This window comes from Misgurnus anguillicaudatus, chromosome 14 (assembly GCF_027580225.2).
Source record: "Misgurnus anguillicaudatus chromosome 14, ASM2758022v2, whole genome shotgun sequence".
Classification (NCBI taxonomy): Eukaryota; Metazoa; Chordata; class Actinopteri; order Cypriniformes; family Cobitidae; genus Misgurnus; species Misgurnus anguillicaudatus.
This window is the reverse complement of record NC_073350.2, coordinates 16213895-16227070: the sequence shown is the minus strand read 5'-3', so window position 1 is coordinate 16227070 and position 13176 is coordinate 16213895. Positions and strand designations below refer to the sequence as shown.

Genomic DNA, 13176 nt, shown 5'->3' with positions numbered 1-13176 from the left:
TCTTGATTTTTTCACGTGCTCACATGAAACTTTCGCCTGCTCACGTGAAACTTTCATGTGCTCACGCAAAACCTTCATGTGCAGAATTTTTGTTTAGTTTTGCGTGCGCACGTGAAACGAAATGTGACAAATTCACGTGTGCACGCGAAACTAAATGCGATAGATTTACGTGCGCAAGCAAAACTAAATGCGATAGATTCACGTGCGCACGCAAAACTAAACACAATAGATTTATGTGCGCACGCAAAACTAAACGCGATAGTTTCACGTCAAGCTATCGCGTGCGCACGCAAAACTAAACTTTATTAAATTTTTTCTCCATGTCCCCTGGAGGCTCTGTAGATTTTAAGCACAAATACATTTAAATTTTATAATTTATAAAATTTATATTAAATATAATAATATTTTTTAAATATATTTTCTTAGGTCATCAAGAAAATGCATCTTAATTTAAATGGCACCTTTAAATGGCACGATTCACGATTTTTCAATTCCTTTGGTGTGTAAGTATGTATTAGTTCATGTTAAGGATATACAAAAGGTACAAACGCCAAAGTAACGATGCCGCGAGTTATCACCCCCAAAGTAAATCTCTTTTCTTGGACTACAACAAACACACCAATGTGTAGGCAACAGTTTACTTCCTGGGATTGGTGATGTAGACAAGACCGACATTATAATAATTCCTCCCGCTTAGACATTGCATTGTGACCGAATCTTTCAAACATGGTAAGCAGCATCACATTTCCTGTTGATGTCAGAGGTATTCAGGCCAATCACAACGTACAGATTAGATGGCCGATCAGAACACAAAGCTTTTCAAATCGTTTAGTTTCAGGAAGAGAGTGAAATCTACAAAAATGTACAATATATGGAAAATAATGTGTTTTTTGAACCATAAACCACGCGAACACATTGTATTATACTAAATACACAAAGTAAAGTTGTTTTTTAGAAATGAAATATGTGCACTTTCAGAATTTTTTGATATTTGTACTGAAAACAAGACAAATACTAAGTACGAAAGTCATTTTTTGCAGTGATTAAGGTTTTTGAGGAAAACATTATCATATAGGACATGGAGAATTTTTCTCCATATAGTACACTTTAATGGGATATAACGGTTAAGGATGCAAATTGCATTTACAATGCACCCCTACACAATCTAACAAAACAATTAGTCGTTTTCAAAAAACAATTTAAATGATCATGAAATTTTAGTCTTTAAAGTGAACTGTTACTTTAACACGGAATCAGACATGATAACAAAGTACATTTGGCATGCTGTCCGAGGGGATTGCTCCAAGTTTGGAATTCTGACCTAAACCAAGAGTACCCCCCCACTCCTTAAACAAGATAGATACCATCCAAAAATGAGGCGATGGGGTGGAGGATATATGCTACAAAACTGTCAAGGGACAGTTTTCCTGTGTTCCTCACATACTTAGTTAAATAAAATTCATATAAAAAAAATTCTCTTTCCAAATTGTCACACCAGAAAATGAAAGAATAAAACAGAGAGTTAGTTGTTAATGACTGAATAAGCTGTAGTTTGATCTAGGTGAAGAAAAGAGCCCTATTAGTATTGGCTGAGTGCTTTCTTTGACGCTGCCAAGTTCGAATAAATGTGTCATGTTATGGCACAGTCCTATTAGTCTCTCTTAGTTTCATTTCCAAAACTCATCTCGTAATTATTTTAACTACTTAGCCGTGCCACAACAATCACGACAAGGTCATTTTAAATTCGACTACAGTAAACCATTTTTAAAATATACACAACACTATCCAGCATGTTTTATTCAACAGCCCTTCAGAAAGGAAAATAACACATTCGTCGGAGACGGGTTAGGCAGAGATGAGGAGCCACTGTAGAGAAATGTATCATGTCGAAGCGTTTGTGTGTGACAGCCCTAAAGGCATCTTAGCCAAACAGTCATTAGAGACAGTGTCGCATTAATGGATCGTGAGCCGGTGGGGTGCGATAGTCTGACATAGTCATCCAGTCCTGCTTTTAGCTTTGTTTCTTTAATGCCCCTGACGCGCGGGCTGAGAATCACTGACCTGAAAAACTTAAGCATTCACACACACAAGTGTCAAACTCCTGTGCATAATCCTCTATGCCTTTGCATCTTCCCAGAATCCCTTGTGCCAAAGACCCCATAACAGACGCAAACTGATTAGAGGCAACAGCTACATCCCTTCAGCCAACACAGACGTCCAAAACACCATCTGTGAGAACACCGCAGAGGCCAGGCCTACAAACCAAAGGACGACTATTTTCTTTAAGCTTTTCCTGTGAACGGGGCTTATACATATTTTAGCACCAAAAAAGCCAACTGACAAATAAAAACCTTCCTCGAAGAGATGCAGCAAAACAAACAGAATGTGGTTTAGCCAACAACCCACTTCAACAAGATTCAGTGCTTTTCTGTGTACATTATAGGGCGCTTTATATTGAATACCAATTATACATGTGCATTTTTGCATATAAACATTTTTTTTTTAAAAAGTACTGATTATACTAGAAAAAAACATATATATATATATATATATATATATATATATATATTAATAAAGATGTTATAAAAAGACGAAAAATTATTGCTTTTTTAGCTCCGTCACCCAGCTCTACTACAAAACTGATCCCAGTGTAGAGCAATGAATCATTTTAACAACAATTGTTCGTTCACCAGCCAGACATTGTATTCCAGATGAAAAATTTCATGGGCCCATTTGAAAGGCGTGCCATATGCATGCCTAATGAATCTATATTTCACGTTGCGATTCTCTCTGAGGAGTTAAAAGAGGGTTGGTCCAACATTAACAGTAAATCCTCAGCTAGTGGCAATTAGGGAACCAGCATCCGACAATCTCCCAACACACGGGCGCTACACCTGTTCATAATTACTGACAGTCTGCTTTTTAACTTTTACACTGCATACCAATGGAAGCTCGGCACACATCATCTAAAACTATTTAACACTGCTGTTGACCCACACAGAGTCGAACCAAGGGAAATCATAATGGCTGAGATCGTCATCAATTTAACCCCACCCGTGCCGTCGGTCTTTTAAATAGACTTTAAGCACGTTAAGCATCAAACATCAACGCGTGCTAAGACACATGATCGGGGTTCATTTGAGCAAAAAAATAGCAATTATCTGCCACTTATGGTATGGCGCTAAATTACACCCCTTTTAACTGGCGATTTGGTGGAGGTCATTTAATGGATCACTGTTAAACCGAGATTGTCATGAAAATATGTTGGTGGCTGTTAAACTGAAAAGTCAGTCACAGATGATATCTCATCAGGGGATGAGGAACGCTCTTCCACTGCATCTAGGTGATGTGATTCACAGCGGGACGTGGGTGGGGGCCGTCCACGCATCATAAAACCCTAACTCATAAATGATAACCGTCCAAATTATAGATAAGCACGGACATTCTGAAGAGGGACAATACATCATGGGGTTTGATTGATGGCCTGAAATTTGACCACTGATGAGACGGGGTTGAGAATTACTGTTAGCCGGCTTACTGACCAGAGGCTGGGGGCACTCTTGTCAGTTGATGAATAGCTTGCTGTGATTATATAAGCATTGCAGTGGAAGAAAAGCCTGACAGGGTGACTTGAAGGCTTCACTGGTGCCAATGCATGAGTGAAATGAGGAGACGGGGGTGAATTAAAAGTAAGGGGTCAAAGAACAATGACCGTCTGGAATAAATTAAGTCTTGGAAAGAGACAGACACAGACATTTGCTTAATTCTTTAGAGGGTACTCACATTATGCGTACTTAAAGTACTGTTCGTTTGGCAAGTGTGATCGCTCAGTACTGTAACAGGGAGCTGTATGCTAAGCCATACCTTGGTACGCTTTGCAGAGGTGGTCTCGAGTTTGTTGCAACCAATTTCTAATAATCCCAATCTTCCCCCGTGAACCGGAAGTTGTGATTGACTTAGTTAAAGAGAATATCAAGTGCAAAAAATAGTGGGTGTGGCTTGTGTCTTTTGATTGGATATAGAAAAGGAAGCGTTTCATTCAGAAATGGAACTGGCAGCATACTTCCTGTGGGAATTTGCGATAATCACACCGTAGGACAGGGGTCGGCAAGTAACTTTGGCCGCGGGCCAATATTTTTTTTAGCCAGTAGATGGCGGGCCAACTGTTGTTGGCACACTTACGTCTTATTTTGAATTAGCCTAGTATAGGCTATCTGATCTTTTGTCAAGAAACATTGTCTTTATTTCCTATTTAAAAGACGAAGACGGCATTAAAAATTGCTAAAAACATGGTAATGTGTCTGTGTATCATTCGGTCAATCGGTTTTTTTTTTTCAAATTAAAAACAAAATGAAAAAATTAACCACCACGGGTTTTCTGATTGTGTGCTTAGATAAAAAAATAAATTACTGGATTAGACATTTTTTTTATTTAACTCCTTTATAGGCATAATATATCAATGAAATCATTTTAACCAGATTAAGTACTATAGTGGTAATATTACAGGCATTTATGCTCTCATGAAATACTCTTACAGTCGGACTTTTGAACTATTCCTTTTTTATTAATATTTATCCGGGACACACACATACACACCTAAGGTTTAAGGAGGTCTCCGCTGGACTGTTTTTTGTCCAGCTCCGACAAGGTTCTATTCATACATTCATACACTTTGTGTTCACCCGCTTTATTTCCCGACCTGACGGGTCCGCAAAACTTAACGTCACGTTTCCAGAATCTCACATTCAAATGTCTCTAACGAAAAGAGACAGATAATTTTAAATGTACAAAAATTGTGTTCGTGCCAATAAAAATATTATTTTAACATTGTATTCATTGTATTTATAATGAAATATAAAGAATAAATTAAATAGGACAAAGCCTCTCACTCAAATTTCTAACCATCATAAGCCGAAACCATAGTTGGTTGCGGAGTTGCTGTTCAAATTGCTGAACATCCTCCTTTGCCAAATTTATAACGTTTTAAACGGAGGTAAAGATCAAAGAACTATGCGTTAGGAAAATTAATAATGGCTTTATTTTAATAGACATGTAAAACCATATTTTGGCGGATTACTTTCATTTTTTTTAACGAATTTACCTGCCCATTTAGTCTTAATAATTAGCGGTAAACGAACTCTTGCTGTTCTCGAAGGCAGGTCGAACCTTAGGTCGGGCTCGAGCCCCAAGTTCAAGTAGCAGAACACAACAGTATTCCTTTCAAATCTACTTTAACTAAGTGTATTAGTTAAAATATTACTGCAGTAAAAGAGTTTATTTTTATCATATTTTGTAGTGGTTTCTAAAAGCCAGCAATTACTTTTCAGTAATTTGCAATGTTACGGAGTTTAACGTCTTCACGCGTGATGAATTGACATGATTTACGAGGTAAATTTGCAAATGATTCATGAAGTCATACCTCTGCAATTATTTTATCGTTTGTGTTTTATAAGTATGCTCAAACTCTAATGACAGTTATGATCGCGGATGTGTGGTAGAGAAAGAGAAAGATAAAAAGCGGCCCGTTAAGATAGCTATTATACGCATTTTTTCAGGACATTCTTGCGAGCCGGTGGCAACTTGTCCACGACCCGGTGGTTGGGGACCTCTGGGCTAGAGGAAGAGTTTTGTGCAGCATTTAGTGCAAATATTTTTTTTAGCAGGTAATACATATTATTTGTCAGTGTGTTATACGCGAATAAATAATAATGAAAAAAGTTCAAAAGTCGGACTGTAAGCGAATGAGACTTACAGGAAAGCATGGTTGCTATTCAAACCCTTATTAAAACCCTTATTAAAATGTAATCTGTTAGTACCTGATCTGTTTAAATTTATTTCATTGGTATATGTCTGCTAAGGTGTTCATTTAAAATTTGTCCGAACCCGTTTTCATTCATTTTTTTATTTTTGATCTGAGCGCACATTCAGAAAACGAGTCGTTTGATTTTAGTTCAGGAAATAAATAATAGAAAAACATGTAGTTTTTCTTTATTTTCTTTTTGGTTTTAATTTGAAAAAACAAATGAAGGAATGATACAAGGGGCCATATTTGTTAACTGTTATTGTAAAATAAAATAGTCTGATTAAAAAAAAAAATTAAAAAACGGACTTCAAATTAATCCGGCGGGCCAGAAAATATTGCTGGCGGGCCACTTTTGGCCCACGGGCCGCCTGTTGCCGACCCCTGCCGTAGGATGTCTATCGCGTCTTTGCATTGACTTAACATGTAAATCACTCGTGCTTAATGTTTCGTTTGTGTCTGGTGTGAAAGCACCATGACTGTTGGAAGGGGCGGAGTTAACATGTGTCAAGCTGATGTCATCAGAGATTGATCGCCACAAGAGGGCGGAAGCACATTTTCAGATTATAAAAGTTTATGAGGGCACAAGAATAAAAGAAATGACTTGTATAAATTGTTTATAATAAACACAATATTACATTAAAAATAAGAATTGTCAGTTTTAATTTCATTGGGACTTTAAACTGCATGTTATGATGCTGTAATGTGGACCAGACCTTAAAAGACTGGGCTATGCAAATCAAAAACTAGTTCGACCTTGGGCATACATTTCTCTTAAAGGATTAGTCAACTTAACAGTTTTAATGCAGTTTAAAATTGCAGTTTCAAAGGACTCTAAACGATCCCAAACGAAGCATAAGGGTCTTATCCAGTGAAACGATTGTCATATAAAAAATTAAAAATATGCACTTTTAATCCACAACTTCTCTTCTTCCTCCGGCTGTGTGACGCTCCAGCGTGACCTCACGTAATTGCGTAATGCCGTGGAAAGGTCACGTGTTACATATATGAAATTCACATTTGCGGACCATTTTAAACAATAAACTGACACAAAGACCTTAATTAGTATCATTCGACATACAGCAACGTCGGAACGGTCCTCTTTCTCCACGCTTGTAAACACTGGGGCGTAGTTTTGCATTCGTCATCCGTGACCTCTTGACGTGATGACGTATTGCGCGAGGTCGCGCTGGCGCATCACAGGACTGAAGGAAGACGAGAAATTGTCGTTTAAAAGTGCATATTTTTTATTTTTCTTGCCAAAAATGACAATCGTTTCGCTATATAAGACCCTTATGCCTCGTTTGAGATCATTTAGAGTCCTTTGAAATTGCAATTTTAAACTGCATTAACTAAATATGTTAAGTGTTGGGGTCCATTAAAATGAGAAAAATCCTGGAATGTTTTCCTCAAAAAACATAATTTCTTCTTGACTGAACAAAGAAAGACATCAACATTTTGGATGACATGGTGGTGAGTAAATTATATGAATTTCTCTTTAAATTGACTTATCCTTTAACGTTTTGTTCGCATCTGGTGTGAACGCACCATGACAGTTAGAAGGGGCGGAGTTAACAGCCGTCAAGCTGATGTTATCAGAGATTGATCGGCACAAAAGGGCGGAAGCACAATTTCAGATTTTGAAGTTTATGAGGGCACAAGAACAAAAAAAAAAGACTGAATAAACACTGCAATAGTACATTAAAAATAAGATTTCTCTTAAAGTGTAAAACCTTTATTTCATCACTAGGTAAATCGTGAGATTTGCTTGCTATGCATCTTCAGGAAATATATTTATATCGCTCAACCCTTATCAGGTATTTTCATGATAATAAAGAAAATGTATAATGATTATGTTTAACACTGCTTTTTCAAATGCATGCTATAAACAACACAAACTCATAGTGATTTTAGATCGATAAGGACTTCCTACTGATCAAAGAGCTATAGTACATAAAAGAGCTATGCATAATATCGCCTTTGCGATTGAATCGATATTAGACAGGTATATTAGTGTGTGTCGTGATTTATCATTACACCCCTATTCAACAGTGACTAAGTTTTACTAATAATGAAGAGAAAACAGCTTTTTCCTCAAAAAACAAAACAAAACAGCTGTTTCAGAGTAAGCATACACCATCCTCACTGTAAAGCACAGATCACCATGTCCTAAAGGACGAAACAACATTTAGGGCATTGCAATGAGAGATGTCAAGGTAACCATCCCAACATTAAAAATGATGGCTAATATGTTTTCCTAAATATGCTTTTCCTTTCTATATTTTCTCCTAGACACTTCATTGTACCTTTTAATTGCATATCCATATTTGCATGAAACCCCCTGAAGTGAGCGGTGTCACATATATTACAGTGTGCCCATTAGAGATGACACTCTCCTCTGACCTCTGATTGCTCAAATAAAGAAACACAGACAGACACACACACGTGCACGCACACACACACATACACACACATGCACGCACACACTTATCTTCATAAACAGCTAATCAGAAACAATTATTATTTCTGAATAATTCTTCATTATGTCTGCAGTGTCACATCTTCCCAGATTTTTCAGTTTATTAATTTCCATCCTTCACGGCTGCTTCATAGATGAATAAGGCACTCGTTCTGTACGCATAATTAACAATATAAATAACACGAATGATAATAAACACTTGCGTAAAACACGTGAATATTAATGTCTCATGATTGTTACGGCTCTTGAGAAATCATCTTGACTTGAGCTGGGAATGTGGACATGAGTTTGAGGAAAGCCTTGTACTGTCAATTTTCAGTCATGAAGCCAAAATTATACAATATGTTGTGATTATTATGGATATTATCATCAATCAACAAGTTATTATCCCTTTTTCATTTTGCGCTACAGCTGTTCGGAGGCTCATATACAGTGACAAATGAATTTAGACCATCAGGTTTGTATACAGCAAGGGCACCTTTCATATTACACCTTATCACTACGTTTAAAAATGTATTTTGTGAATCAGACACTGTTTTTGTAGTTCCTTGTCATTCCTGAAACATTCCTAGAGCCTGCGTCGACAGTTAATGTTGACAAACTGATCTTTAATCTGAGTTGATGAATTAATGTTTTAAAAGCAAATCGGATCAGCATGCATGATATACATACTAAACATGTTTTGCTAAATAAAAGTAAATTTCTTCATCTTATGTTTTTTTTTTCGATTTCTGAGCATTTTGAAACATGTCAGCAACTCCTAATATCTGACAATTATGATTTTTTTTGTCTTAAACTCTATTTATTTTGCATTGATGCATAATACAAGGATGGTTAGATGAAGGATCATGGATGGATGAATGTGTGGATATCTATTATAGGCAGATAAATCCACAATAACGGTAGGTCCCCCAAGTAAACTTTAAGTGTTCCAGGGTTCTCACACCTTGGTTAACTTCAAATTCAAGGACCTTTCAAGGACTTTCCAGGACCAATACCCTCAAAATCAAGGACTAAATGTGGAGACACATTGTAAGTGAGAACAAGGTTACATCGTGTTACCTGTTAAGATACATTGTTACAGTTCCCTTTAGAGGGAACTCGCGCTGCGTCACCCTGGGGACACTTTGGGGACGCCTCCAGAGGTAAGTGTGTCTGAATGTGTATATCAAATTCAACCAATGGTGAGGCTTAACGACAAAGACAGGGTGACGCGGGAGCCAGGAAGTATATCGCTATCTGAAATATTGCCAAAGACAGCGTTACAGGGACGCAGGAAGTATGGCAAGAGAGACGCAGCGTCTCGTTCCCTTCTCAGGAAACAACAGTTACATACGTAACCCGAGACGTTCATGTGTGAAACACAACTATGCAAAAAAGCATTTTGGTATGAATCAAGATTCGCATACAGAAGATATAAGCATTTAAAATGAACAGTTTAGCACGTGTGCTTAAAAAGTCAAAAACATTTTATGATATTATCCTACACTACACAGGGAATATTTTTTTCCAGAAAACTTCTTGCATAAAATAGATTTAAGCACTTTCAATGACCTGTATCTATGTATGTATATTTTCAAAAACTTCGCAGGACCTTGAATTTTTTCCCTCAGATTCACAAACCTTCAAGGATTTCAAGGGCCCGTGGGAACCCAAGTGTTCATTTGTAGCAGATGTGTGTGTTGATTTTGTAAAAAGTTATTAATCTAACTTAGATAATTTTTGAAAGACAGAGCCAAAGCCGAAAAGTGTTAGGTGGTGCCCTGCTCTCCCCTACATGCAAAAGTCAACACTCATTTTTGAAAATACAAAAATTTCCACTCACATTTAACATACTTTCTGAATTAAGGTAAAATGCAAAAAAAGTTTCAATATTCTCATGTTTGGTAAACTTCCTTTAACCAGGTTAAAAAAAACTCCAATTCTTCTTCTGTGCACTTAGAGGACTTTGCTAAAAAATTGCCTTTGCGTTTAATTAATTCTGCCACAAAACCAGTATTGCTGAATGGCCCGAGGCCGAGATTAAGTGTATTTGAAAATATTTGATGAACATATACTGTAATTAGGGCTGTGCCGATTAATCATGCAAATGCGCGTTTTCTCAATGAATGTATCTTAATGAATTACGGTGAAATGCCACCTCATCCAAAAGCCAGAGGGCGCTCTCGTGTAAAAACGCCATTTGTGCCACAGAAGAAGTAGCATTATAAAACGCTATTCCAGGAAATGTTTAAAGGGATATTTATATCACTGTTCTTCAGATTGTTTCAGGTATTTTCATGATAATAAAACTATTTTGAATGATTGTGTTTGACGAGTGTTGCTTTTTTAAATGCACGTTATAAACAACTCATAATGATTTTAGATTGATAAGGACTTCCTACTGATCACAGAGCCGTAGTACACGCATAAGCTGTGCATGAAACACAGAATCGGAGCCTTGCGATTCAGAATAGATTTTAGGCAGGTCTTTTTAATAGGGAACGGGATGTATCGTCACAGCCCTACATATAATACGTCCCAAGAGCATCCAGTCTATATTATTATATTATTTTTGACTAGGGATGCACCGAATCCAGGATTCGGTTTCGGATTCGGCCGAATACTGGGCTTTTTGGCGGGGTTCGGGTTCGGCCGAATCCTAGATTTTTTTTCCACCGAACCGAACCCTAGGCTTGCGCTACGCTGGTCGACGTCATGCAGCCGTTGATTACACACATCGGGTGCTGACGTGGAGATGAGCTTTTTCTTTCGGTCAGCTGGACACACCAAAACTTTTAAACACGGCTGAAAACGCCTTGAGGACACCAAATGCCAGCTGTTTTTCAGCCGAGCGCTTGGTAGCTGTGATGCTTCAGCTGTGAGCCGGTTGGTTGCTGTGGTAATGTCCTGCCCCTCCTCCACTGTAATTGGACGGCCGTGTGAAGACTGACATTGACGAGCGGAGCTTCTCACTCAAAGTTAAATATAGTTTTCAGTGCGGAGCTGCTTGCTTATTGGAAAAACGAGCGTGTCGCAACGCATCGCTTTCATTATGCATAGGCTTATGGTAATTGTCAAAATAGTTTTTCCAACTTGTCATCCTGGCATAATGTACAGTTAAAATTAAATAAAATAAAAAATACACTGCTGTGGACGTTTTTTACTTCATTAATGTGTTTTACTGTGTTGGAATAAGGATGCGAGTAGGATTCGGTATTCGGTTTCGGATTCGGACGAATCTTAAACGGTGGATTCGGGATTCGGCCGAACCTAAAAAATCTGGATTCGGTGCATCCCTATTTTTGACGGAAAGGACGTTTTGTATCTGAGCTATTCATACATACTGATAAAATGTATAGCTTAAATGCAATGTGTAAAAGCGTCTGAAAAACGCATAAAGAAAATAAAGTTATCACAAAAATATACACGCAACAACTATTTATTACAGCATTAAAACAAAACAGATAATACTGCCAAATAAATGGACTCACCGTTATGACCAGCAGAATTCCTTTGAGAAGCGTCAGCAGTGACGTAATGGGCTGAATGATCATTTGGGCCAGGAGAATACCAAACGAAAGTGTCCACGTAAAGACGGGGATCACGTAGATATGACTGCAAAAGTAAAATCAGAGAGTCATCTACTGTAGTACCCCATTGTTTTAAATTACAGCTTCAGTAACTCAGAATAATGCTAAACACAGCCTTTCAAAATTACTGACTACAGCAAGAGGACATGACAACAAGACAATACAATTTAAAAACGAGTATTCTTTACAATTTTCCTGCAAAACATAGACCTGTTCTCTCTAAATCACATCCTGAATGAAGAGAGGCTCATTTTCCTCTCTAGAGAAAACAACAGGGGGCAGGTAATTGTTTTGAAGTGTCTATCTCTATCTGATAAGAATGCCATTTAAAGCAGAGCTTTAGAATACAGTGAACCTTTACTAAGTGCTTTTACTAGTTTTAGGGCAAAAATATTTTGAGGAGACTGCCAAGATACATAAGTGCATCATTATAACTCAGGGGTCAAGAGACAGGAACACACATGCAAATATGTAGCGGGGACAGAGGCCTGAGATCACACTGAAACATGTTTATTTATTTATTTTATTAAAAGCATCCATTGCTGTAAAAAGTCTGTAAACCCTTGGATTTGAATCATTGACCCTTTGACAGAAATAAATGTACTCCTGGGCTTTATTTTGTTGTGAAAGGACTCCTATTACATTTCACCTGGCAAACAGATGGTGTTACGATCCCATGCGAAACGTCCTGATAAATTTGGGAATTCATTTTTATATTTATGATACAGCAGCAAGCTGCCCAGGCCCCGAGAGTGCACCAAAACAGCTCCTCTGCCATATTGTACAACTGGGTTGAGGGTTTGATGTTGGTAGCACTGCGTTTTTTATCTGATTTCATCTGTCCACATTATATTTCGCCAGTGGCACTTGGGAACCTCATGTGCTTTTCTGAGAACACGCAGAAGTGTTTGTTTTGGACAGAAGTGGTTTCCTCTGCAACGTCTTCCATCGAATGGTGTTCTTGTTTGGAGTTTTGGGCATCGCAGACACATGAATAAAAATCTTAGCATGTCCTAGAGAGATTTCTTTAGCTGACACTTCAGGACTCTCCTTGACATCTTGCAACAATATGCACTGGTTTAAGATTCAAGACTCAAGATTTTGATTCGTCACAGACAGTTATAAAATATATACCTTGCAGTGAATTGAAATCTGGCATTTACAAACTGTGAATGTTTACATGGTTAATAAAAGTAGGGCTGTCAAACGATTAATCACATACAAAAAACTGTTTGTGTTTGCATAATTTACAGTTGTGTTCAAAATTATTCAACCCCAACTGAAATTGATTGTTTTGGCTGGTTTGACATTGATTTTGATCATTC

General features: G+C 37.6%; 1 protein-coding gene across 3 annotated transcripts in view; it reads right to left on the bottom strand.

Moving 5' to 3' along the window:
- The window catches only part of LOC129428205 (uncharacterized), a 175221-nt gene that overhangs the window by 116450 nt on the left and 45595 nt on the right, over positions 1–13176 (bottom strand). For all 3 annotated transcript variants that reach the window (XM_055185147.2, XM_055185146.2, XM_055185148.2), the window contains exon 8: positions 11753–11876. In XM_055185147.2, the coding sequence (XP_055041122.2) occupies positions 11753–11876 (124 nt within the window). The remainder of the gene's footprint in view (positions 1–11752; positions 11877–13176) is intronic.